This window comes from Phalacrocorax carbo, chromosome 5 (genome assembly GCF_963921805.1).
Source record: "Phalacrocorax carbo chromosome 5, bPhaCar2.1, whole genome shotgun sequence".
Lineage (NCBI taxonomy): Eukaryota > Metazoa > Chordata > Aves > Suliformes > Phalacrocoracidae > Phalacrocorax > Phalacrocorax carbo.
The window spans coordinates 15,916,802-15,941,451 of NC_087517.1; the positions used below are offsets into that span (position 1 = coordinate 15,916,802).

At 39.5% G+C, this 24,650-nt stretch overlaps 1 protein-coding gene across 1 annotated transcript in view; it reads left to right on the forward strand.

Annotated features, from left to right (window-relative positions):
- The window catches only part of CNTNAP5 (contactin associated protein family member 5), a 297,657-nt gene extending 283,292 nt beyond the window's left edge, over nucleotides 1-14,365 (forward strand). The window contains exons 23-24 of the mRNA XM_064451280.1: nucleotides 4,453-4,524; nucleotides 5,534-14,365. Coding sequence (XP_064307350.1) covers nucleotides 4,453-4,524; nucleotides 5,534-5,730 — 269 coding nt within the window. The 3' untranslated portion in view covers nucleotides 5,731-14,365. The remainder of the gene's footprint in view (nucleotides 1-4,452; nucleotides 4,525-5,533) is intronic.
- The last annotated feature ends 10,285 nt before the right edge of the window (nucleotides 14,366-24,650 follow it).

Genomic DNA, 24,650 nt, shown 5'->3' on the forward strand with positions numbered 1-24,650 from the left:
AGCTTCTGTCTAAGATATTCAGCAGAAAACAAATGATGCTATTAGCATTCTGCACAGGGAAAAAAGGCTGCTGATTACTCTATGGAGAGTGGCTGCCAGTGTGTGTGTGCTTCTCCCCACCCCCCAACTTTCTTCTCGCCACCCAGAGTTGACTAAAGTATCTGCTGTGATGCACAGAAGAAATGTGTCTTGTAAATACCAAATGGGCAATGATACTGAAAATATGAACTCCTTGCCCTGTGATGTGTCACCTCCATGATCTAATTTTTCTAAAGAGTTAGAAAGCAGTAAAACCTGAGGCTCAGAGCTGCAGGACAGAACACAATGTGTAGCATCTTTGGACTTAAATATTTAAAGCTTACAATTAGTTGCATGATATTGTCAAGGTTAAGCACTGTTACATCAGAAATGCAGAACTATTATAAAAGTTCATCCCTGTCGTTGCTGCTCTGTGCTCTAAGATATGATTTCCTCTCAATATGATTAATTAACTGACACTACTGCCTTACTCTTCACACTGGACTTCATTAAAGCCTGAATAAGATCTTTAGAACAAGTTAGTTCTGAAGACTTCGTGTCTTTAGATGCTATAGTAAGAGCACGGGGCGGTAGATTCTTGTTAAAAAAAAAATTCCAATTTGTAGCAGATTATACTTTGTATAGATGTACTTGAAAATTACATTTATACATGGAAAAGGACACATTTTAAGAAATAAAAAGAAAAACAGAGTTAAGGATTAACTTTCAAATTTACTGCACATATCTCAATTCATCAGTTCCCAATTTGTCATTATTGAGTGTCTGAGAAGAAAAATAGAACTTCAAAGTTGACTGTACATGTCTGTGTCAATTTTCTAATGTACAGATACAACAAAAAGCCCTCTAGGAAATCTCGCTTTAAATGTGTGAAAAAAGCTTTCTATATTTATAACTTGAAAACAATTGAAGCTCTTTCCTTTGGAGAGGAGTAGTTGTTGTCTTCAAGAAAGTTTCCTAGCAGACAGATATGGAATAAAATCCATTCACTCATGGCACAGTTATCTGTGTACACACTTTCTGATTAGGAAACACAAAATGAAAGGTAACTTACTGTGGTTTTGATATTTAACAAAGATCTGCAAATCATCTTCTTCTTTGCTGAGACACATGCAGAGATTTTGGTATTCTGAACTCTGCACTGATGGCATAGAGATAATGGACTTTTACTATGCTATTTTTTATATATATATTAAAATACTGTAAATGCCAGAGCAGATTCATTTGTGTGAATGGTGGAGTCTTGAGCTGTGTGTCTACTCCAGCTGAAGAGCAGGTCTTCATGCATTTAAAGTAAAAATAGCCAAAGACTTTCATAAGTCAGAAACTACACAGAAAAATTTTGCTTCTGAAAGGCAGCTTAAACAGTGCAAGTCCCTGTCTAACTGTGCTAGTTTGCTGGACCTTATATTTCCAAACAAGGAGGAACTGGCCAGGGATGTGCTGGGACAGCCTTGGCTGTAGCAACTATGAGATGCCGGAGTTCAGGATCCTGAGAGGAAGGAAAAAAAGCAAAAAGTATGACTGCAACCCCAGACGACTTCAGGATAACAACCTTTGACCTGGTAATGGACCTGCTTGGAACAATCCCATGGGATACAGCCCTGGTGAGAAGAAGGACCCAGGAGAGCTGGTTCAAGGATCACCTCCTCCCAGATCAAGACTGGGCCATCTCAATGAGCAGGAAGTCTAGCAAAGGTGGCAGAAGGCCCAGAGATGTTGTGAAGTCTCCATCCTTGGATATATTAAAAACCCAAATGGATATAGGCCTGAGAAACATGCTGTAATAGACCTTGATTTGAGTAGGGGTTTGGACTAGATGGTCTCCAGAGGGGCCTTCCAACCTCAGCAGTGCTTCCAACCTCAGTGATTCACACTGTAATGTCATTAGTTTTATCTAAAAGAAGGAGATGTCCTGTTAAGGTCTTCAGAGTTTATGGTGTTCCCACTGGAGATGGTTCTGCTGTCACATGCCATCTGCTCCACTGTAATGAGGCACTCCCTCCTCTCCAGGTATCCTGACTTTATTTCTCAGGCAAAACATAATTCTTAAGGCCTATGTCTGTTGGCCTCCATCCTGAAACTGATCTCCAACATTTGTTCTGTTTTCCTCAGTGCTTCCATTCTGGTAACAGTCACCCCAAAACAGTGGAGATTTAATAGCATTTAGTGTCAGATCTTACATAATCTTCTAGGCATGAATGATGTCTTACATAATTTTTAAGGTAGAAATTTAATTTTATGCTTTCTAACTCTATTTGACTAATACCATGCACCAGCTGGAGATCTTTCTCTGGTACAGCGGGACTGATGTTCAACAGATGTGAATTTTTGTTGTAACTGATTTCACTAGCACCAGCTGAGGGCTGGGGTAGAGAATATCTCACCAAACTTGCAGTATCATACAGTTAAATCTCCTGAAGTCTAAAATAATTATTATTCCCCTCTTCCAGTTTATGGAAAGAAATAGGAGAATCGCACTGTCCATCTTTGACAGCCATCTTAGAGTATAAAATATCTGTAGATTCTTTTCCTCTGTTTGCATAAATAAAGAGTCTAAATTACTAGTTTTGATTTATATAACTAACTCTGGGATACTGAAAAATAAAGGAGATGAACCTCCCCATGATGTACAAAATTATAAGCAACCTTGATCTAACTTCAAATTTGTCCCTGCTTTGAGGTTAGGCTCAAAGGCTTGAGAGTAGGCTAAATAACCTCCAGAGTTCCCTTCAAACCTGATCTTTTCTATGATGCTATCTGTATTTATGTGTAAAAGGACAATTTTTATCCCTGTTCCAGTCCCACAAATGTAGTAAATGAGCTGAAGCATTGCCATGACTATTTGTTTCTTGGCAACATCATTATAGGCACCCAATATCCAAGAAAGGGGTCTCTTTTAAATAGGTCTCAACCTGTGCGTTCAAATCTGTCATTGGTAATTGCCATTCACATCAATAATGGGTGTAGTGGAAGTGTTTAGCTGGCCCCAGAAGTCCCTCTTGTGCCTGTAGCTCAGTCAATGAACTGCAGGTATGGGGAACCCTGACTTTTAAGTATGTGTTTGATGAGAAATCCTTCCACCCCTAAAATGAGCAGTAGAGTTGCATCTTTTAAAACACAAAAGCCTCTTTGAGGCTGATACCTTCTGCATGTCTTTGGGGCTAGTACGAGTGATGTAGAGAATAAGGAAAAAGTGTCCCCTTTAAGAACCAAAATAGCCCAAAGCCACCATCATTACAAACTCAGCACCTCCTGATACACAAATATGAAACTGTTGCTCGTTTCAATAAAAAATACCTTGGGCAATGAGGTACCAAAATGTGGCTGAGTCTGCTACTAAGGCAAGGATGTTCAATTACAATACACCTTGCAACACCAATTTTCTGAGTTAGACTTCCACCTCTTGCATCGGAAAGATCAGTTTAGCAAAGCAGTATAATATATAGCAGAGACAGTCATCCATAACTTCCATGTACATCCTCTGTATGATAGCCTGGAGGCTTGTGAAGGAGAGAAACACAGATAGGAATCTTGTCAAAGGAGAAGGTAAGCTGAAAGGTAAAACCAAACGTGAAGGTGCGGAAAAGTTGGATTCAGCTAACAGTAGAAAACACAGCATTTTGTAAAACATGCAGGAATAAAGTAGTTATACTGCCATAAATCCACTGACTTCAGGGAGGGTTTGACACCTCAGGTTGAATCTGAATTTGAAACTGCCAGCACATAGACTCTTTGGCCCAGTGTTTTGACAGTAGTCATTTATAGATGCAGGTTACCAGAGAGCTCCAACACTGAGAAGCCTTTAATATATGAATTCACTTCTGACTCCTCTCTGTTTTGAATTCAATTTGACCACTGCATTTCTGCAATGGAGAGAAAAACATGCTTTCCAAGAAGCTGTCCCAAGAAGAGACTGCTTCTCTGTATGGGATTGAATTTTACTTGTATATCTGCAACTACAAATTTAGGTCAGGTCTAAACAAGCATAGGTCAGGTCTAAATCTGTCTAGCCTTCCTTTCCTTTTGCTTCTTTCTGATACTATTTCTTAGGTATCAAAAGAAAAAAAAAGCTCTGTCTGAGAAAAGCTCCCTATGGGCTATTTAGTTCAAATGTCTCTGATTCTTCTACCCATAAACTGAGACAACACTTTCAGATGTTAGTGTGAGCCTTTTTGTTTCCTTTTAAATATACCCTTAACACACTTTGCTCCTGAAGATGTAGAAGAAAATTGCCCTGCAAGCTCACTTTATTTTTCAGAGAGATTTCTGGTTCAATTCTCCAACTCCCCAAATCACATCTTTTGAAAACAGATCAGAATTCATGAGGGTAAGGGGATGATTCTGTCTAAGCCACAGAGATAATGAATATAGTTGATACAAAGAATAAGTTCTGTTTTGTTTAACCAACTGCAGATCCATTTGGGAAGACAGATGAAAGAGAACCTCTCACCAATGCAGTCAGAAGTGATTCAGCTGTGATTGGAGGTAACTTCATTTTTAAAGATTGCCATAGAAAAATAATTCTGTCAGGCCAAGCATCCAGGATATTTTAAATCCAGACACTGTAAAATCCAGTTCAAGTTTTTTGTAATCTAATGCAGGTCTGGTATTTGCTGTATTTATTAGCACATATCTGTATCAAGCTACCTAGACAGAAAACTACATTATGGATGAAGCCAATAGCAGTGGCATGTGATGTTGGATATCGCCCCAAAAAAGGCATTATGAATCGTCAAGAACCTAAGTCCTCTAAAATATAACCGAAGTCTGTCTATCTGCCTACTTAAGCAGTGGAGTTGGACAAGGTGACCTCCTGAGGTCCCTTCCAACCTCAACCATTCTCTGACTCCTTCTGATTCCGTGATCTAAGACCTAGCTAACTACCACTCTGATGAGAGTCTCAACAGGCTCAACATTCACATAACCTGTATTTCTTGAGCACAAACCGGTGATGTAGTGGAACTTGCTAGGTCATATGGAGGCATTTATTTCCTAGGGAAAGTTGTTCTTATAGCTGCATGTGTGGTTTTCATTTTCCTTTAACAATGTGGAAAGCAATTTATCTATTTATTTTATAGGATGCCCTGTAAGGAGCTGCCTTTGATAATATCTAGAATCTATAAACCAAAGTGTACAAAGCTCATGCAAGGTTTCCAGAGATAACACAGAAGAAAATACAACAGAGCAGGAATTTGTATGAGCATACAGATCTACTTTTTTAAAAGCAAACACACGGACCCAACTTTACTTCTAGCGAAAGCGGTGTTTGACACCAATTAGGTCAATTACATCAATGCTTGCTGCTTTACGTCTTACTTAAGGTGACAAAAAAGAAATAAAAACTACCAGGGAGGGTATGAGAGGCAGATGATTGTGTACAGACTGTTATTATATCCACTAGCTGTTGTGATTAGTAATGTGTTTTTGAGGTTATTGGGGTTTTCATTTTGGTTTTGTTTTTTACTTTCTGTCCTCCTTTTTTACCCCTTTTCAGGTGTAATAGCAGTTGTGATATTCATCATTTTTTGCATCATTGCCATCATGAGCAGATTCCTCTATCAGCACAAACAGGCACATCGAAGTAGCCAGACAAAAGAGAAGGAATACCCGGAAAACCTTGAGAGCTCCTTTAAAGCTGACATTGACTTGCAGAACACAGTGAGCGAGTGCAAACGGGAATATTTCATCTGATGGACAATGCAATTTCTTCTTACTCTTGTTCCCCCCAACCTTCCTTCCTTTATTCCTTTCTTCCTTCCTTTTTGCTTTTTGTAGTTGTTTTTTTTTTTTTAAAATGTTCATTTTTTGCTAAATTCTTTTTCATTTGGAAAAGACCGCCCTGCACAGGAAACACTGACAACAATCACAGTGCCTCATTCTCTGCACAAGAACCTGGCAGTCACAGTTTACTTCTGCAGCTCAAGAGACCTATTATCCCACTATACACAAAATAAGACCCACATGCACACCTGGTTTCTGCTGTGGGTTCCTGGATGTTTCAAAGTCCCTACATTTATTTGTGTTCCTCTTTGGAGCCATTTAATTCATCACTTTAACACTAGAGCTAGACTATGTAAATTAGAGGTAAAATAGCTGAAAATGTAGCTCTGCAGATACTGGGACAGGATAGAGGGAAAGAATAAAACCAAAATGCCTGATTTATTTTACAGGCTCATTTACAACAATCATAAGGAACCGACCAAATTCTCAAATTATATTAATTGGTATATATCTATTGTTTTCAATGGTGTTACATTAATTTATACTAGTTGAGAAGCTGGTATGGCGTAAGGAAAAATAAAACTGTCCTCATTAAGCTCCTTCCCCCAACCTCCTGTCCTTTTACTGTAACTTATAGGCTTATCAGTACTTTTCCAACAATATATGTATCAACAATAAATGTCATTCCTGTGCACCTCTTTCACCTCCATTTCATAAGGCTGGCCATGTAGACCCAACATACTCTAGCATAACTCTAGCTGAAGCATGGAAAATAGTAGCTTGAATCTCCAAGGGTTTTAGGAAGCTGCTAGGACTTAGGTGCTCTATATTTGTCTGAAATGTTAGAAATGCAGCATATACCTGTTCATGCCATATGGAGGATTATCATGCACTGAGGTTAAACACTGTTGCCACTGTGGCAAAGAAAAAGTACATAGACAAGAAAAAAAAAATTAATCTCAAACGAGTCACACCTTCTGCCACTTCTAAAAAAAATCCAACTACTCAAAACCCTCCCCTAAAACTGCATGAAAGATTGAATGGTATTTCCCGTTTGTAGAAGTTTAGAAGTTAGAGTATCTTCTCCAAATCTAAATAGAGAGGTCTCATGTCACATCCAAAAATGTTAATATTTAATCAACCCTGTTTCCAAGGAAGAACATTAAGGAAAACAGTTAAAAAAGATCCCAAATACTCTACTTTGAATTAATCTTCTCTCCTGTTTTTCTAAAGTCTTCTGTCTTTTCCTGATTGGGAACAATACTGAAGATTGAAAACCTGCCCATTTTATTTGTGCTACATAATTTCAGTGTGAGGCTGAAAAACATTCTTTCCAGTCACAGACATCCTAAGGGTAAGAAATAGAGAAGTCCCACCAGGGGAGGTTTATCACACCTCGCTTGTGTCTGTGTGACATACGGCCCTTGCAGGGCTTTTGAAGAGTATGTGGAATTTGCTGTCAGACTTGAAGGTTTCTGACAGGAGTTGAATCATTCCAACAGCTAAGAAAGAAAATCTTATTTATTGCAGTACTCTTGGTAAGAATTAATTTGAGACAATTAATTGTGCAGCTGAATCTCTTTCTTTGCCCCCGACATCCTTCTGCAGTCATCCTGGGGTTTCCTCATGGTGATCCTTTTTACATAGATTAAAATCAAAGAATCCTAGTATGAGGTAATGACCCACAGCAAACTAGAGATGAAGTTACACATGCAACAGTTGTTATTCTTCCAGGAAGTGCATTGCAAAGGTATGTATCTGGTTATTTTTTTTTTTGATGGGAGGAGGGGAAAGACAAGGAAGAATAAATAAATGCCATCTTGGATATGGTGATTCTTCACCACTTCTTTTGGAAGACTTTAATAGAAGTAGTGTCTGGTAAAGAGAAAACAACCTTGGAATGATATCGCTCTCACGTGAAGAGGAATATGTGAGGCCAGCCCCATAACCAGAACTCTACCCGAGCAATTTTATAAAGCCATTTATATTGAAATTAGTATTGGTGCCATTCTTCCTCAACCGTGGTCAACAACAGCCCTTTTGCCTCATTCTGGCTGTTTGCATGATACATGATTACTTGAGAGTGTTTCTGCATGATGGGATGTGTAACGATGACTCATTAGCCGCATTCCCTTTATGTTGCTATATCTTTTGTGGTGAAATCTTGGCAGAGCAATTCTCCTCCCCTTCCTTCCTTTCTTCCCACTCTCCCTCCTTCCCTCCCTCCCCCCCCCCTTCCCCCTGATAAAGCTGCTTTGTTTGGCATGGTGGGAAGGGAGGAATAAGTGAGTGCATGGGCTCCTCTGCCCATGTATTGAGTCTTCTTATCTGAAATTACCTCTGTATGAGACATTTCTGAAGTCCTAATGTACTTAATTGGCTTTATGAAGAATGGAATAGGAAGGAGGGGAAAGCTCACAGGTGTGTATTTTTCTCTAGCCAAACCAACAAATACAGATCATCCTGCTTTCCTACATGTTATTTTCCAGGAATAAAATTACTACAAAGTGCAACAATAAAGTGCAGAGCAGCTCCGACAGTAGAGTAGCTGGCAAGGGAGACTGAGCAATGAAGCAGAGTCCTCTCATTTCTCAAGTGACTAAATTCCTTTCAGACATCTTGGGGCCTGATTCTGCAAGACACTGAGCTTTCTCAGTGATGATCAATTTCCCATCACCAAATGTAGATGCTAGTGTTGCTTCACATAGTTCAGACACATCCCAGTGGCTGAGTCCTAGGCCAGAGAGCAGGTGTAAGTGGCATGCTGTGTGCAAGCCTGGACCTGGCAAAACAGTGTAAGTGTTTTCTTTGTCTATTTTCCCTTATCCTCACTTGCTATAGCCCAGGCTGGTAAAACCCCTTGAAAATTTAGCTGCGTTGGTGCGCATCTGTAAAAAGAAAGAACTGCACATACATAAATGCATGCATAATTATACAGAAACACGTGCATCTATACTTATGGATGTAATGAGATGTGAATATTTATATGCTACAGGGCTGGACAAATGAACACATTTGTATGGACTTGCCATTTAAAACCCTATCGTCTAAATCAGGGTGTCAATAGTCGTCTTATTAAATGATAGCTAAAAGATACGATATGAAGTACCCTACTACTAACCCTTTTTTTTTTCTTTTTTTTGTTACAATGCTTTCTTTAGTGAGGGCATCATCTGATTTACTTCAGTACCAGTTAAAGGCAATTAAAAATGTTTTATAAAAAAGAGAAGATATGCAATTTTGCAAAAATCTACTACTGTTAAAATTGGTTTCATTTTCCACAGGTCAAATTATACCTTTTTCCGCATCTATTACAAATAATTTCTGCTATTTTTGTTACAATCGCTCTTTAAATAGGGCGGGGTCTTTCCTTTTGCTTTTAGCTATCATTATAGGTAACATTTTTGAGTAAACATGAGGGACAATACTTTTTAGACATAAAATGTCAGGATTTATTTTAATGGGAAAACCTGAGAGTATCAAATTGTTTGGAGGCGTTGTTTGAGTTTTCTTCCTTCTCCAAAGACAAGTTTAATAACAAAAGTAAAGGGCTGTTGGAGGATACCGAGTCTTTTTTTTCTCTTGGTGATATGGTATGTAACCTTTGAAAATTATTATTGCTAGGCAGTGATTTTTGGATATGGATTTAGGTGCTGCAAATTCTAGTTTTCCAGACATGACTTGGCCAATAACTGCCATGTTTATAAAGATATTTAGTCATGCAAAGTCCAAGTTGGATGCCCAGAAGGTCTGTCTGAAAACCCTGGTGTCTGGTTATAGCAAAGAAATGAAGTCTGTCTGTCGGAAAGCTAAATCCCACTAACTTTCAGTAAGACACAGGCTGCCACCTGAGTGAAGTGTAGGCTTTCAAAGGAATTTAGCCTCCTGAGGATGTGGATCAATGCTTAAGTGACTAAACAAGATGAGCACTGACGCTAATTTCAGTTGGATTTCTGCTTCTGCCTTGCTGTGAAATGTTTTAAAATACTACAAGACATTTAAATACCTTTGAAAATTGAGTCCCATATCTCTTCTGTAAATAAAATGTTGGTCCTAAGTAAGTCACCTGTGTAATTTGCTATAAGTATTTCATCTGTCCTTATTCACTTATTAGAGACAAGGTCATGTGAGTATTTTGAGGAAATTTTTAACACATACACTTTTTTTTCTTATTCTTGTTCTAGCCATGGCACAGCACTTAGGGTATATCTGCAGTGAAAACAAAGCCAAACAAAAGACAGGCTTTTAATTCACATTGGCTTAACCAGGATTCTCATCTGGGTGAACACAGCTGACAAAACAAGCCATTTAGGGCTGTAAGGTTATCAGATTGTATTCAGTCATGAGATTCCCCTAGCATTTAAGTTAAAACTGATGGCCAGAATTCAGATATGAAATGCTTTCTCTCTGCTTTATTTTAACCTGACCGTGCCAGACTTAACCCATCCTATTTAGCAATTGCTCAGTTTTTACAGTGTAAGCCAAACCCTTATTTTAATGAGTTGTTAGTCTATATTAGCATTTAGCTGATCACATATTTCACATATTGGGTGAGGAGCAATCAATACATCATATAGTTTCACTATGGTGAGGAGATATGAATCTTCTCCTAATGAAGTCAGCTATTGATTTTGCTCGGCATAAGATTGAGTCCTAGACCTAAGGAAACACTTGAAGATTGCTTTTATCTGCATGTTTTGGGTTTGTTTCATTTTGCATTTTGTTTGAAAGACTACCTGTTTTACACTTGTCATCCAGTCCTGTCCTGTGGTCAGTGAGGACAGTGCAAATGTCTCAGATATCTTTTAAGATTAAATGAATCACTCTTTAGAAATGTGTCTTTCTTTCCATTGATAATAGAGACAGGGTAGGCTCCTGGCAATAGGTTAGCTACTTCTAGCAGAATTTGCCTGCATCTAGGAATCTTACACTAGTCTTGTAGCTCCAGTAAAGACATCTGTCCAGGTCTCAAAGGAGGCTTGTTTTTTATTTAGATGTCAGCTGGGATCAAAGAAGGACACCTCCTTGCATCTAAAATTACACTATATATCTCTGCTTAGGAAATGCATGTGTCTACTTATAGCTAAATGCATGAAAATCAGGTGTCAAAGCACACATTTGAGTTGGTGGCCATCCGATCGGTAATCTGTGGGGTCTGGGAGAGTATATAGCTCTCCTTCCAGTCTATTCTAGATCCAAGATCCATTCATTGCCTTGTGTGGGAGCTTTGGTAGATAGCATACATGTAGACAGTCCACACAGATTTCATAATCAAAAGCTAACTCAGACCCCTAAGATGCCTTTCTAGGCCTGTGTGTCTGGCACCATTTGAGATGAACTAGAGTATGTCTGCAGCTCCAGTAAGGATGCAAGTCTCTTGTCTGTCACATCTTGTATCTGCTAGCCCCAAGCAGATATGTCTGATACCTGTTGGCTTTCCAAATTACAGTAAGTGCCCATCCAGAACCCCTAAGTTCTTGATGAGATGAATCCCTGAACAAAACCCCATCTTCAGAATGAAATCAACCTTACTTTACATCAGCATAAGCCAGTCAGTCCTTCACCTCAGCTTAACAAGAGTGTAGTAGGAGACAGGATTTGACCACTTTGTGCTCCACTATTGTCGTTGTAGTTTGTTGACATCGCCTACACAAAAATTACACTGAAGACGACCAGTTTCAAGTATTGCTCTGCACTGCCAGCTTTCACAAAAGGGTTTTTGTTGTTGTTTGTTAGTTTTTTTCAGAAAGCAACACTTTGTAAAAGAATTGAGCAAAATATGAGACCTTGTGAGTCTCTCTAAGGCAAGTGCTATTTTAAAGCTTTCATGCAGTTTTGTAATGCCTGCTTATTAAACAAGCCAAGTGATACAGTTACATGCCTGCCAAACCAATGGCCTTACCCAGAGTCTTTTGAGGTTGGTGGGAGGCCTCTTCGTTTACTGCTGTTAGAGTTGCACCGTGCCCTTGGGGTTTCTGGGGGTTTTCTTCACAAGTTACTATCACAGCTTCAAAGCATCATTTGCTCCCTTTGGTTCTGCACTTTGTTGTTCTTCCCTTTCCAATGAAGAGTTCTTCATGTTCCCATTTGGTGTGGGCGGCCCCCTCCTCTGTGCTCCTTTTGTACTTGAAACTTCTGAACACATTCTTCTTTTGGGTCTGAAATAGCTTTTTTTCTTTGATTGATTATTTTGAGTCATGCATATAGCAGTTTGGATATTTCTATGTATTGGTACTTATTTTTGTGATCTTTTGCACTAAGTTACTCTGACAAAAACAAAAACTGGAAAAAAAAAAAGCACACTTTCTGGTGAACTATTGTAATTTGTAAGCTCGTTGTTTGTTGTTTGTAAGGTACTGAGTCTACAAGCCGAGCTAAGGAAGGATTAAGGCAACAGTTTGTCTTAACAGTGTCACTCCATATCTAGTTCACCTCTGTTTTCTTTTTCTCTTCTTTTTTATTTAACATGCGGGACTATGAAATTGGTAGTAGGAGGCAGAGGAACTTGTGGTACAATTGTAGAAATAATCAAGGTTATGATTTTTCTCCCGGCAGTTACAGAAACCAGAAATTCAAAGAAATCATGTGGATCTCAAAATATCAGCTGGGTGTTCAGCCAGAAGGGAGCCTGCACTCCACCCTGGAGATGTAGTCACCTACAGGTGGTGACCTATAAGGGCAAATGAGAACATTAACTCTCCAAATTAAAATTGCGATAAGGCAGCGCAGGAGGCAGAAGCTCTCAGAGAGGTTATGCTGTTTGAAACTAAGCATGGTAACCCCCAGGTGGATATAAGGGTTTCAGGTCTTTTTCCACAATCCACTTTTTCCATGGAATGAATTACTAATAAGCCTGCCAAAAAAATATAGCCTTAATTGTCCTGATGATCTGTAAAGTATCAGAGATGTGCTTCAAACATGGGAGAGGATTTCAAACCTCTGGCTGATACTAATCCAGATCTCTCCAGTTAGATCACTGGAGCTCTCCCTGATACCCTAAAGAACTGGGGATGATTTCCCTCAAATGATCATAGCATTTAATGAAATGTTGTGTACAACAGGTGATCTAAAGAATGGTGTTTTCTTAGAGACTCTCATCTCCTCATCCCTTCCTGACTTAGGATGCTTGTGGCAGCTTTTTTCTAAACTACTGACTGCTGTTCACATTGCAACACCATTTGCTTCTTGTCATTACTCTCTTCATGGATTTTAATCCCACAACCCTAAAGAAATATGATTTCTGCATGGGAAATTATTTACTCACTTTTGCATGCCATAGCCCTTTACACAGTTCCTTCTTGCATCATTTAGGCAAACCATTTTCTGACATGTTTTGTCATTGCTGCTAACACTGAGCACACAAATCATTAAGAAAGAAAAGTGATTTCTGCTGAGGAAAAGCATAGATACAGCTGAGTTGCAGCCTCACATCCCACTCACAACACAGAGGAGTACTTGGACACCCAAGCCCACTCCATTAAATTTCAGATAGAGGTTAGGAGAACAAGCAGGTACATGTTGTTTGAGGCATCCAGACATAAAAATCCCTATGCTGTGAGTTTTGCAAATGAAATATTTAACATAGACCATTATATCTAAATAATAGCAAGAAGCTAAACACTGTAGTACCTGACCTGCTTTGAAATCCACTTCGTGAAAGAAACAGAGCCAGCTTCAGACCTCGTCATAATCCTGTTGAGGTCAATGTAGATACATCATAGATTAATTTAGCCTTGGATTGCCCTAGGCAAGGGCAAACTGGGGCTGACATATATGAATTCAAGTCAGGACCTTATATTCATCATCCCTTACTGCTGTCAACAGGAGTTGCATTCACTACAATTATGTGTTCCTTCTAGCAGAACTGTGGATAAAACTTGGGAATAAGGCAATGAACTTCAGCTCCACTTAAGCCCATGACATGGCTTAAGTCACCTTCAGGAGTTTCTGGAAACGTGTGTAGGGAGAAGGGTCATCTGTGGGTGGTCTGTTGCCAACCAACTTGTGAGCCCACCCACTGACTTTGATAGGATTTTATGGGATTTTAATGGAGTTCACCCCTAGGTGGACTGTAGTGAACTGTATCCTACTTGAAAAATGAAGGCACCCTAAAAAGCTAAAAAAAAAAAAAGGTAAAAGGAGCAGCTTTACTGGCTGCGAAAGCTAGCTGAGATTAAATACTTACAATAATAAAAATTTGACTCTTTCTTCATCATTCATTTTACTTTTTTCTGCTCAAATTATATTAAATAAATCTCTCAGAACACTGCTCATTTCAGTAGCAAAGCAAAAAGAAAAAATTTTTTTTTTCTTTTAATGGACCGTCCAAGGGTAATGCAAGAGTCTCTCAGTTACAGTAAAAAGCAAAATGGAGATTTAGATTATTCCCCTTTCACTATCTGGTTTTCTAAAGAGAATTCCACAGGACGTTGCCTCAGTCCACGTCAGTTTTGTAGACAATGTAATATGTCTTAATACACTGTTAGGGGACTGAAAAAATTTAGCCTTAGCTTCTTCTGTTTTCTATGGTTACTGTTGTACAAAAGAAAGACTTAAACTGTAAATAATGTATATTTAATAAAAAGAGACTTTTTGTATGATTTTGTGTGGAAGACAAATGCCTCCTCCTGTGGTTATTTTTTTATCTTACTGGTGAATGGACTTTAAAATGTGCTGATTATGGGAAAACTAATTTTCAGTCATTTACATGTTAACTCTAAGCCAACAGGTCTCACAGGATAGTAATAAAAGCTGAAGTGCCCACAACATGGATTTATTGATTTCAGCTATTGCTAAAAGTTGTTGTCAGAGGATATCTGGTCATCACCCACATCCCTGATGTAACTGATTAATGCCGCTTTGCAGCATCTACCTTGGGCTTCATTAGGGCACAGATGCCTAAGGGGTTAAAAGTCACGTCTGGAGACATGCTTTAGTTCTGGTTACAAAACATGCATAATCATAGCTCTGTAGCTTTCCAGGTACCCATGCACACATATGTATGTGCACATACATGCACACTTTCCCCAGCCTGCCATGCATGAACACGTCCTCCTATATCCATGTGTCCCCTCATGCAACGACCACACTTCTGACTGTCACAGGGATCACACTTGGCCACTGCCACCTCTACACATGTCACTAGTGTGATAAACTGGAGCTGGCTTAGTCCAGTCTCAGTGATTTTGCCTTGGCTTTATGCTTGCAGTCTCACTGATTATCCCCGTACCCCACCCTGTGGAAACTGAGCACATAAATCTCCTGGTCTCCTTTGAAAGTCACAGTCTTTGATACTATCAATCAAGAACCAGTAAACCCTGACTTGGTAAATAGCAAATCCTAATAAACTACTGAGAGGAGTACTCTTGAAAGAGTTTCACATGCTTGGATTTGGTGTAACCCCCATCCCAAACTTCCAGGGTTTATGCAATCTGTATTTCAACCAGCTGAAAACATTTATATTATCAGGGGAGATGTGGGTCTCACTATCTTAGAAACTTCTCTGAGTTTTATTTTTTCCCCTTTGTTTCTGGATGGGTTACCATCAAGAAGACAGGGTTAATTGTGGTCCTGCATGGAAATGTGCTATTCTAGCAGGATAACTTTGCAGTACCTGCGCTGGGGTTCTCAGCCAACCATCCACGAGTGCCCATCTGAGGGCTGGTCCAGCCTACCACAAGTGTCCCAGTCCACAACCAGCCATGCAGCATGCAGACACAAAAGTCATCCTACCCAACAGCACCCTCCTGGTGTTCCCTTGTTCCTGGTGGGATGGGAGAAAGGGTTTAGTTATTACTTGACTTAGCAGAAATTTCAGGTTACAATGAATCCCACACCAAGTTACTGTTCTCAGAAAAAAAATGAGCAAGAACAATATCCATATAAGTCTTCCAGCCTTCCTTCTTCATAGCTAATACAGCAGGAGCAGTAACCTTATGAGGCTTGTAAGGACAGTACAGAATCCTACAATTTCAAATTTAATCCAACCCTTGGAAATTAAGATTGTATGGCTTACAGTATGCAAATGTCACTGTGACTTGTTTTCTGTTTTTCCGAGTGGAAAGAGAGGTTTATATTTTTTCCCTCTTAACTCCTTAGGTGACTGTTTTAGCCTCCTCTGTGCATTTTTTTTATTATTATTCATTATCCTTCTTTCTTCCCAAATTCTCATGTGACGAGTTAAAGATATTGTTCAGAAGGTTGCATTAAATAATCGTGTTAGTGTAACAGAAATGCATGCATCTCTCTGCCAGCCTGGCAAAGCATCATTCATTGCAGTTTGTAGCTAGTTAGCAACATCTGGAAGAGGGCACAAAATATGATGGTGGGGCGTCATCAGATCTCCCTCTTCCTTAGCACCTGCTGTCCTTTTCTATCAGGCAGAATTAAAAAAAAAAAATTAAAATCACCTGTTCTGCAGCATCTGCGTGCGTGGCAAGTGTTTTATGTTAAAGCCTTGCTCCTTCAACCAAAGGCCCATTGGCAAGTGCATATAGGCAAATACTATTAAGCGAGCACTGCTGTGAGAGAAATGCAGGAGAGGTCTGCTATAGTTAGCTGAGGTATTTTTTTGCTTTTCCCCACAGCGTGAGTACTAGGCTGCTGCAGTCAGTGCTTATTTTTCTATACCTGTTAGCCTAGCAAGAAATCATAAAAGGCAGCCATACAAGGTCATATTGTTCCTCCAACCCCCCCACACCGGTGATGTCTGTATTTAACTCTTCTTAGCTTGAGACCATCGCTCGTGCTTTCTCAAAGCCTAAGCTAAATAGCCTTTGCCTCAATTTAAGCCCATTACAGCTTGTCCTATTCCCAAGGGAATGGAAAGAACAGCTCGTTCCCTTCCTGTCATGCAGCAGCCCTTTTTCTGTTTAACAGCTATCTTACCCCTCCAGCTCCCCACATCCCCACTTCCCTTACACCTTTTCTTGCATTTTTTTAATCTTATACAATCACAGAAAGCAGCCTGATAAGGACTTAATGCTTAATTTTACCTGGTTGGTGTGTCAGAATTCACTGTAGTATAACTAATCTGCAGAAGACTTTATTTCCCCTGCCCTCAATTTTCCTCAGCCCTACTCCCTGCACCTTTTCCTAACAAAATGTTATCAGACCTCTGCAATGATGGGGGGGGGGCAAGCCATGCTGAAAAGCTAAAACACTGATGGGTGGGGTACCAATAGTATGATTGAAAGGCTACTTACAAGGAGCTCACGCACAGCAAATATTACTGTGGCAAGAAATCCACCGTGTGATGGGTTATAGTGCTTCTGCCTCATTAGGAGGTACAAAGGGATGGCCAGTTGTCCAAAAGACCAGTTCTTAGTTCATTCCCACTCTGCAAAGTGTTGGGCAACAGGAAATTAAGAACTGACAGGTCTGGCAGAAGGGCTGTGTTTTATCCTTCGCTTAATAAGGAGACCATGTCTAAGTACAAGGTGGCTGCTGGTTCCCTACCATTGCTAAGCTACAGAGAAAAAAAAACTTTAATGTGGTAGGGAAGCAGATATATGTACAATAATATATAATAAATAGGACAGAGCAGGAAACGAACAGGGTCTGATGGAGAGAGCGTGTGCATGATCAGTGTATGAAAGGCACAAGCTGCTACATAACAAATGAAGGCTTCAGTGTGAAATAGTTCAGCTTCAATAACCTAAGCTAGCAGTCTGCTAGCAAGTTTATATGGTTAAAATGAAGCATTTTTTTTCTTGAATGAAAGATTGTGCACTTGAGCAGAGTATTGGCCTTGGGGTAGGAATATAAGTGGTAACAAAACACGTGAAATGTACAATGGACTTTTAACTTCCATATGGACACCAGTGCTAGGCAGTGGTCCTAGGAGCTGATGCCTAAAAATATCACAGTTCCTGTGACAACCACTGAAGATGGAGTGGCAGAAAGGTTTGGGGTTTGGGGTTTGGGTTTTTTTATTTGTTTGTTTCTTTTTTTTTTTTTTAGGGGCATCTGAGGAATTCGCTATTTCATTGAAATTTTGGATCCCATCCCAAGTCTGGCTGACGATCTTTTTTCTGTTCTTTAAATTAAACATTTTTTTACAATGAGGGTGGTGAAACCCTGGAACAAGTTGCGCAGAGAGGTGGTAGATACCTCATCCCTGGAAACATTCAAGGCCAGGTTGGACGGGGCTCTGAGCAACCTGATCTAGTTGAAGATGTCTCTGTTCTCTGCAGGGGGGTTGGACTAGATGACCTCTAAAGGTCCCTTCCAGCCCAAACTATTCTATGATTCCATGATTTAAAGTCATCCCTCACCTGAATCTAGTTGGGGAGTGAGAAAACCAGGAGCAGTTTCTCTGCTGATTTCTCAGTCATAGCATGCCTTGGTAAATTGTTACACAGCTGGATCTTCAGGACGTCTCTACTCCGGGCTACAGCTGAACCCATATGTATGTGCTGTCTTCCATGGGTAGGATATGCCTGAGATTTATGCAAAAGACACAATCAAGGCCTGTTTTTAGTTATATACAAACATACGCCCCAGAATTCCCTGGTCCCATCAAGTATAGTCATGCACTAGGCTGTGCATTTCAGGCTGTTCCTCAGCTCATGCAGCAGAAAGGAGCTGCCTTGCACAGACATCAGCTTTGTTTCCTACCACTTCTGGTGCTCAGGATGGAGGATTACCTCAGCTCCTTATGATGAAGCAAAAATGTCCTTTCATTAGTTCACCCTCTCCTCTTAAAACACTGCAAGCTGATGTGAAGACAGAAAGATATCTGCTTCCCACTGGGAGGAGGCTATTTAAAAAGTGATAGGGAAAGGATGATGTTGTGGGTCTGTCTTCCCCACCAACACTGCCAAGAGTTCAGTAAATATTTCAGTAAGAAAGTTACTGCAGGAGGAGAGGATTTTCATTTTTATTTTCCAGAGCAGACTGCTATGCAGGACCCTCACAATCTGTTCCAGAGGCCCCTCAGCATCATCCAGTTCAAGAAACTCTGTAGCCAACAAGGAGAGGCTATTAAAGGGACTCCATCTATCCATGCGGGCAGGTGATGGTCCTGGGATCTGAACCCCGGCATATCCCCAGGATCAATATTGTTTTATATATACATATACATCTATATACACACACAGAACCCCCACTATATACACACATACATATATACAGATAAAATACATATACATATATGTGTGTATGTGTATATACATACATACCATGTGTTTGTATATGTAAGTATATATAAACATATATATTTATATGTATAAGCCCCCTCTGGTGTAGGTTCCCACTTCTCAGCCAGTTAAAAGCCCCCGATCCCTATTTCCATGGAATAGGATTCCTTTCTTCACAGTAGGAGGATCTGAGTTTGCTGAGGCAAAAGAAGTGATGTGCTGCTTCTTGTCTCTTATCGCATGTGTTATTTAAAAGTCTAAATCCCACTTGCTGAGTGGCACTAAATATGCACAAGGCTCATGCATTTGGGACTATGGTTCATGTGCTGAGCTGCTGACTCCAAGTACAAAGAGGTGAAGGGAAAGACTGACTTTGGAGGCTGCTTTGGATCTAAGTGACACCTGTGATTAGTCTGGTGGGTGCTTAAAGAAATTGAAAACCATTCTTATGATGGCAATATTGAGGACAATTAGTGAACATATTATTATCCACTAAAATAGACAGAAGATAAAAAGCCACAAATTGGCCAATATATAAATATCATTGCGTTTTTTTAAAAAAGTCGCCTTTATATTTGCTTCAGCTGTTATCTTTCCTCTGCCTATTATGACCCTAGCATGGCTGCTGCCCATTGGTGAGGTTATATGTTGATGCAATTAAAATAATTAATAAAAGACAATAATTAACAACAATATTTATTTCCATTATGAGACATTACTATAAAAAAAACCAAACACAAACTAATCATCTTTGAGGGAAATGGCGAATAGCTCAGAGAAAAGAAGAATCAAACTGCAACTTCATTACAAAACTGTCTACCACTGATTTTTTTTTTTTAGTGCTTTGCAAAGATTTTTCTTTAAGTGGGCAGCTCCATGTTAAAGACTGTGGAAATGCTTTTCAAAGAAGAGCAGCAGCAGCTCTCTGAAACATATTAAGTAAGATCTAAAAAACAGGTCCTGCTGCCATTGAAGTTGGCTGGTCCAGCAGCAAAACAGCCCTTTGTAGATAAGGGAACCATATTTGAAAGGGAGCCTAACTGGAAGCCATCTGGGTGCTCCTGAGTTCAGGCATGTTGCACTTTCTGAGGGGCAATGCATCTCCCCAGCTTCATGGGCACTGCTGTTCCACCCCAGTAATGACAGGCTTGGGTTTGGGGGACAGCCTACAGAAAAAATTTCCCAGGATGGAAAATGAGAAACATTCACAGCAGCAATATATGTATATATGTATACATATATATATATGTATAATATATGTAGCAAGGAAGCCATTTCTCAACCTGAAGCCATAGTCAAAGTGGATTTTCTGTGTAGGAATTATGTTTCAGGCCCAGCCTATCAATGCATTCATGTAAACCAAACAACAGAGGGGTTTGCAACCCTGGTAGGAAAATAATTAGATTTAATTTTGCATTAGATTTCACAGCACTCTCATAAAATTCTAAAATCTTTTTAAAAGACTGGTGATTCACTGACTATTTCTTGATGCATAATTTGGGGCTCAAATCTCCATTATATTGTCTCATTTATTGACATCTGCCACCTTGTGCCAAAAACCTGTCAAGGTTTGCTTGTCTCAGACTAGAGCTTCGGTTATCAAATGTCTGTTTGGTCCTTTTTTAGATCCCAGTACAAGAAAAAGTCTCCAGAGAAATACTATGAAGACTTAAATTGTGGGCTGCCAAGGTATATAACAAGCATGCCCTTGCCTCCTAACATAAACGGTGTCTCATACACTATGGAAAGAGATCCAGAACCACGACTAAACATACACGTTCAGCCTCAAGGATTTGGGTCAGAGCAACTTCCAGCAATGTTCAGAAAGGTTTAAATTTAAAGTTCCAATATTGCACTAATTTAATGTTTGGGCATAATAAGTGGACAGGAACCACACAAACATATCATTCACTTCCATGGGCTTTTGGGTGCTCAGCACTGCAAAAGAGCCTGATGCTGAATATGCAAAAACATTAGTGTCGATATCAGTGTTACTTTGCAGGTTTAACATTATGCATAATTGGAAAAAATAGGCTTTCACAGCTAGAAGATCATATCACACATATTTTGAAAGTCTAATTCTCATAGTCACGTACTCTATCTGCTACTTTCTCAGGAGACATAGAATACCTGACTGAGAGTCCAGACACAAACATACAGCATTTGTAAGCCCATGAGGATGGGCAACATGGCCAGGACTACAAAGGACTTGTTTATTGAGAAGGTAACAGGCAGAGTACCGATGCTTACTGAGCACAGATAAAAAGGCCAGCAACACAGTCCTTCTAATGATTAAATATAAATTAATGTCTTCTCTACTTGGCAAGTTAAAGATATGAATGTGAGGTTGAAATCTATCCTGACTGTTTGACAAGGATGGGATTCAGCTTCAGGTTGAGGCACATAATTTAGGGGTTCAATTCACGTTCTTAAAATACTGTTCTAGTGCCATTTGCAACACCCAACACAAACATATGGTTGGAAGACATGATAGAGGTCTTCTTACGAGAAACCAGAGTAATAGACAGAGAAGAAGTAGTGTATCCAAAAACGTCTACAATAGCACCAGATGCCGGTATTTGGGCAACCAGATTTCACCCTTAACTCATTTGTCAATAGATAAATAGAGGTGTCCTACTTTGCAAGCTGAATCCCCCCAACAAAATACCAAGCTGCAAAACAGCATCCATGTGTGCATGCACACACATGCACAGAGCATATGCATTACAAACTTAAATATAACACACCTTTGCACACTTCCAAAACAGTCTGCTGTGTGCAGAGCTTTGCAGTGCAAGTGTCCATTTTAATCAACTCTGTACAATTCCGCACACCGTCACAAAATCCGGTGAAGTCACAGGTCTGCCAGATAACCCTCTGACTACTTGAACAGCGTGAAATCTGGATGAAGTTTCCTTTTGTATTCTTAGTGGAAAAAGCTGAGAGGGGAGGAAAGCAGGCTTGCTGCTAAGCATCTGCACCTTATGGGCAAAAAACAAATTTCAAAGGGGAACTGCCAGAAGGCAGATTTCTCAGAGGTACAGTGATAAGGGAACAGCTCAGATTTAAAAAGTCATTGAACTAAAAATAATCAGCATAGTTAAAAAAATATTGAACAGCTGTTTTTTTCACAGCTAATATTCGACATAAACAGGCTGGAGCTATTGACATTCAGGTGAAACAGTGGAGCTGACTGCTTTTCAAAAGGCTTGCATCTGGGCTGTCAGGACACACTGACATTTCTGCTCAGAACTGTCCCCTGCCTTCCTTCCTGATCCACCCTGTCGCTACCCATGCGCTTCAGGAGCCCTTAAGCAGTTTGTCATTACCTGAGTCAAAGTCCCTAGAAAATCAGCAGGAATTTTTCCAATTACTTCACCAGGTCAAAACTATCTTCTGGGTGAGTAAGAGGGGACCTCTACTTTTCCCATCTGTATTGTTCCAGTGGCTTTCCTATTGTTATCCAGAATTATCAGTCTAGCTCCTTGCTTTTCTTCACTTTTTTATGGCTTCCTCCCAAAGTACTTGAAAACTGCTTTTCTGGAGACACTACACTTAAATTTTTATGTTTATATTATTTATGTTTATGCTAGTGGGTTTTTTTTTTAATTTCTTATACAAAAATAGCCTCTACTGCTAAATAGGTTTCTTGACTTTCTCCACCCAACCAAAATGTCTTTCCACTAGTTTGCACAACAAACCAAGCTATTTGTAACAAACAAATTACACCACAATAAATTCCTTCATAGTTCAGTCGAATTATGCTAGCAAAGAACTACCTACTTGCCCTTCACCTCGTTAGCATCTGTATAGTACAGTTAACTAAAGCCATGTGTGGGCCAAATTCACTAGTAACTTCTAAGGACTAGATCACCTTGAGAGCTCTGCATTTATATCATTATAAACCTGATGAAATTTAGTGCTACTCAGAAATGAATGAAGCTCAAAATTGCCACTGATTAAAGTTGAGTTGTGCTTTGTAGCCCTCTCTGAAAAAGTTATGGCTGAAATAAACATAAAATAATAAATTATTTTCTGCCTCCTGCATTTACTTATCCATGGGGACCTGGGAGAAATCTGGTTTGGGTTTTTTCTGTTGTTGTTGTTTTTTCTTCCCCCCCAAGTCCCCAAAGCATTAATTAACTACTTATATTTTTTCTCCACCAAATAATAGATAGTGGCACAGTTTGTTAACCCAACTAGGGTATTTATCCCAGAACTAGCATCCCTTGTTATTAATGCACAATTTCCTTGGGAATACAGTTACAGTATTACCTTCTAAATCATTACCACAGTATCTCAGCAGGAATTTCCCCAGATAATATCTTAGCTCACCCACAGATTTGTTTTTTGAAGATTGTTACTTTTTCACCTTTGTACAGTCTTCTGGTTCTGCTGAACGGTAGCCAGGTGTCCTTTGAAGGCTGAGAACTGTCTTGCACCATAACACCCATGTATTCATGCCCTCATCCTCCAGAGACATGACCGATTCTCTCTGTTTGCCTATTTCTGATATTATTAATTTTTCTTCTTCATCTATTCAATCTGTGTTCAAGGGTCAGCTAGACCTAAGTAAAAATCTCACTCCCTTTTCCTCCCCTACCCCTCTCTCTCCAGCTACCTTTTCACCTCTCTGCAAGGAAGAGGTTCTAATTCTAAATATTTTAGGGCATACTGTGGGAGGTTAAATTAGATGATCCGAGCTCTCTTCAGGATTTAAATTATATGAATGCAACAAGAAGTGATATTGTACCATAACCCCTGAAATCTATTCCACTAACTGAGTCACTGTGCAACTTGAGGAAAATGTTTAGTACCTGCTCCAACAGAAGCTGAAGCCAGTAGAAATATTGTCTCAGTTTCAAGGAGTAGAAGACCAGTTCCTTCATGCCTAAAGGTCTTTGTGTGAGCTTGATTCATGGAAAGATTCTCACTGATATAATTGTGCTTGAACAAATACTCTAAGGCATTATAAAATAGCAATTCAGATTTGGGTCACCAAGACTGGCTGCAAGGTTTCATGGATTAGTGTTTCTGAAGCTGCCTTACAGGAAAAGGTTTATAGAAAACAAATGTAAAACTGGGTAATAAGAAATCTGGAGGCAGTTTTAATGGAAAAACATTGATGTATTTGCATATAAACAATTTACAGAAATGTGAAGATTTTGTCAATGTTTTCATAAGTTATTCAAAATCTTCTACACAGTATGAAATATGCCCTATTAATAAGGCTGGAAAGAGGTGTTTAGATGTATTATATTACATGGCAATGGAGTAAAGGTGAAATCGTTTGTGACTATGTGAAAGAAAAACAAAACCCTTCTCAAAAATGCTGTGCATTTCCTTCATGATAAGTTGTCAAAAATATTATTTAGGTGCTCATTTGGGATGAAAAGGCCCTTTGCAATGCCAGGCTTTCCGGGGGGCACAAGTGCATAATTTTACCCATTACTCTGGCAAAGTGCTAGCAGAATTTCTCTCTCACATTAAGGCATGCTGTTTCCCTCCATCTACAGCTCTGAGGTCCCTTGTGGTAGAGTTGCTAGGAAAATGGTAAGTCATATCTGTAACATAAATTCCATACATACACACATGATATTTTTCTCCTTTCTTTTTTTTTCAGTCACATAAAAATATCTCAATATAAATAGCAAAATAAATATCTCCTACCTAGCCTTTGTCATATAAAGGAATAACTGGCTATGAGACATTTAACTTAGTAGACTTCAGTAGTGCAGAACTAGCATGAAA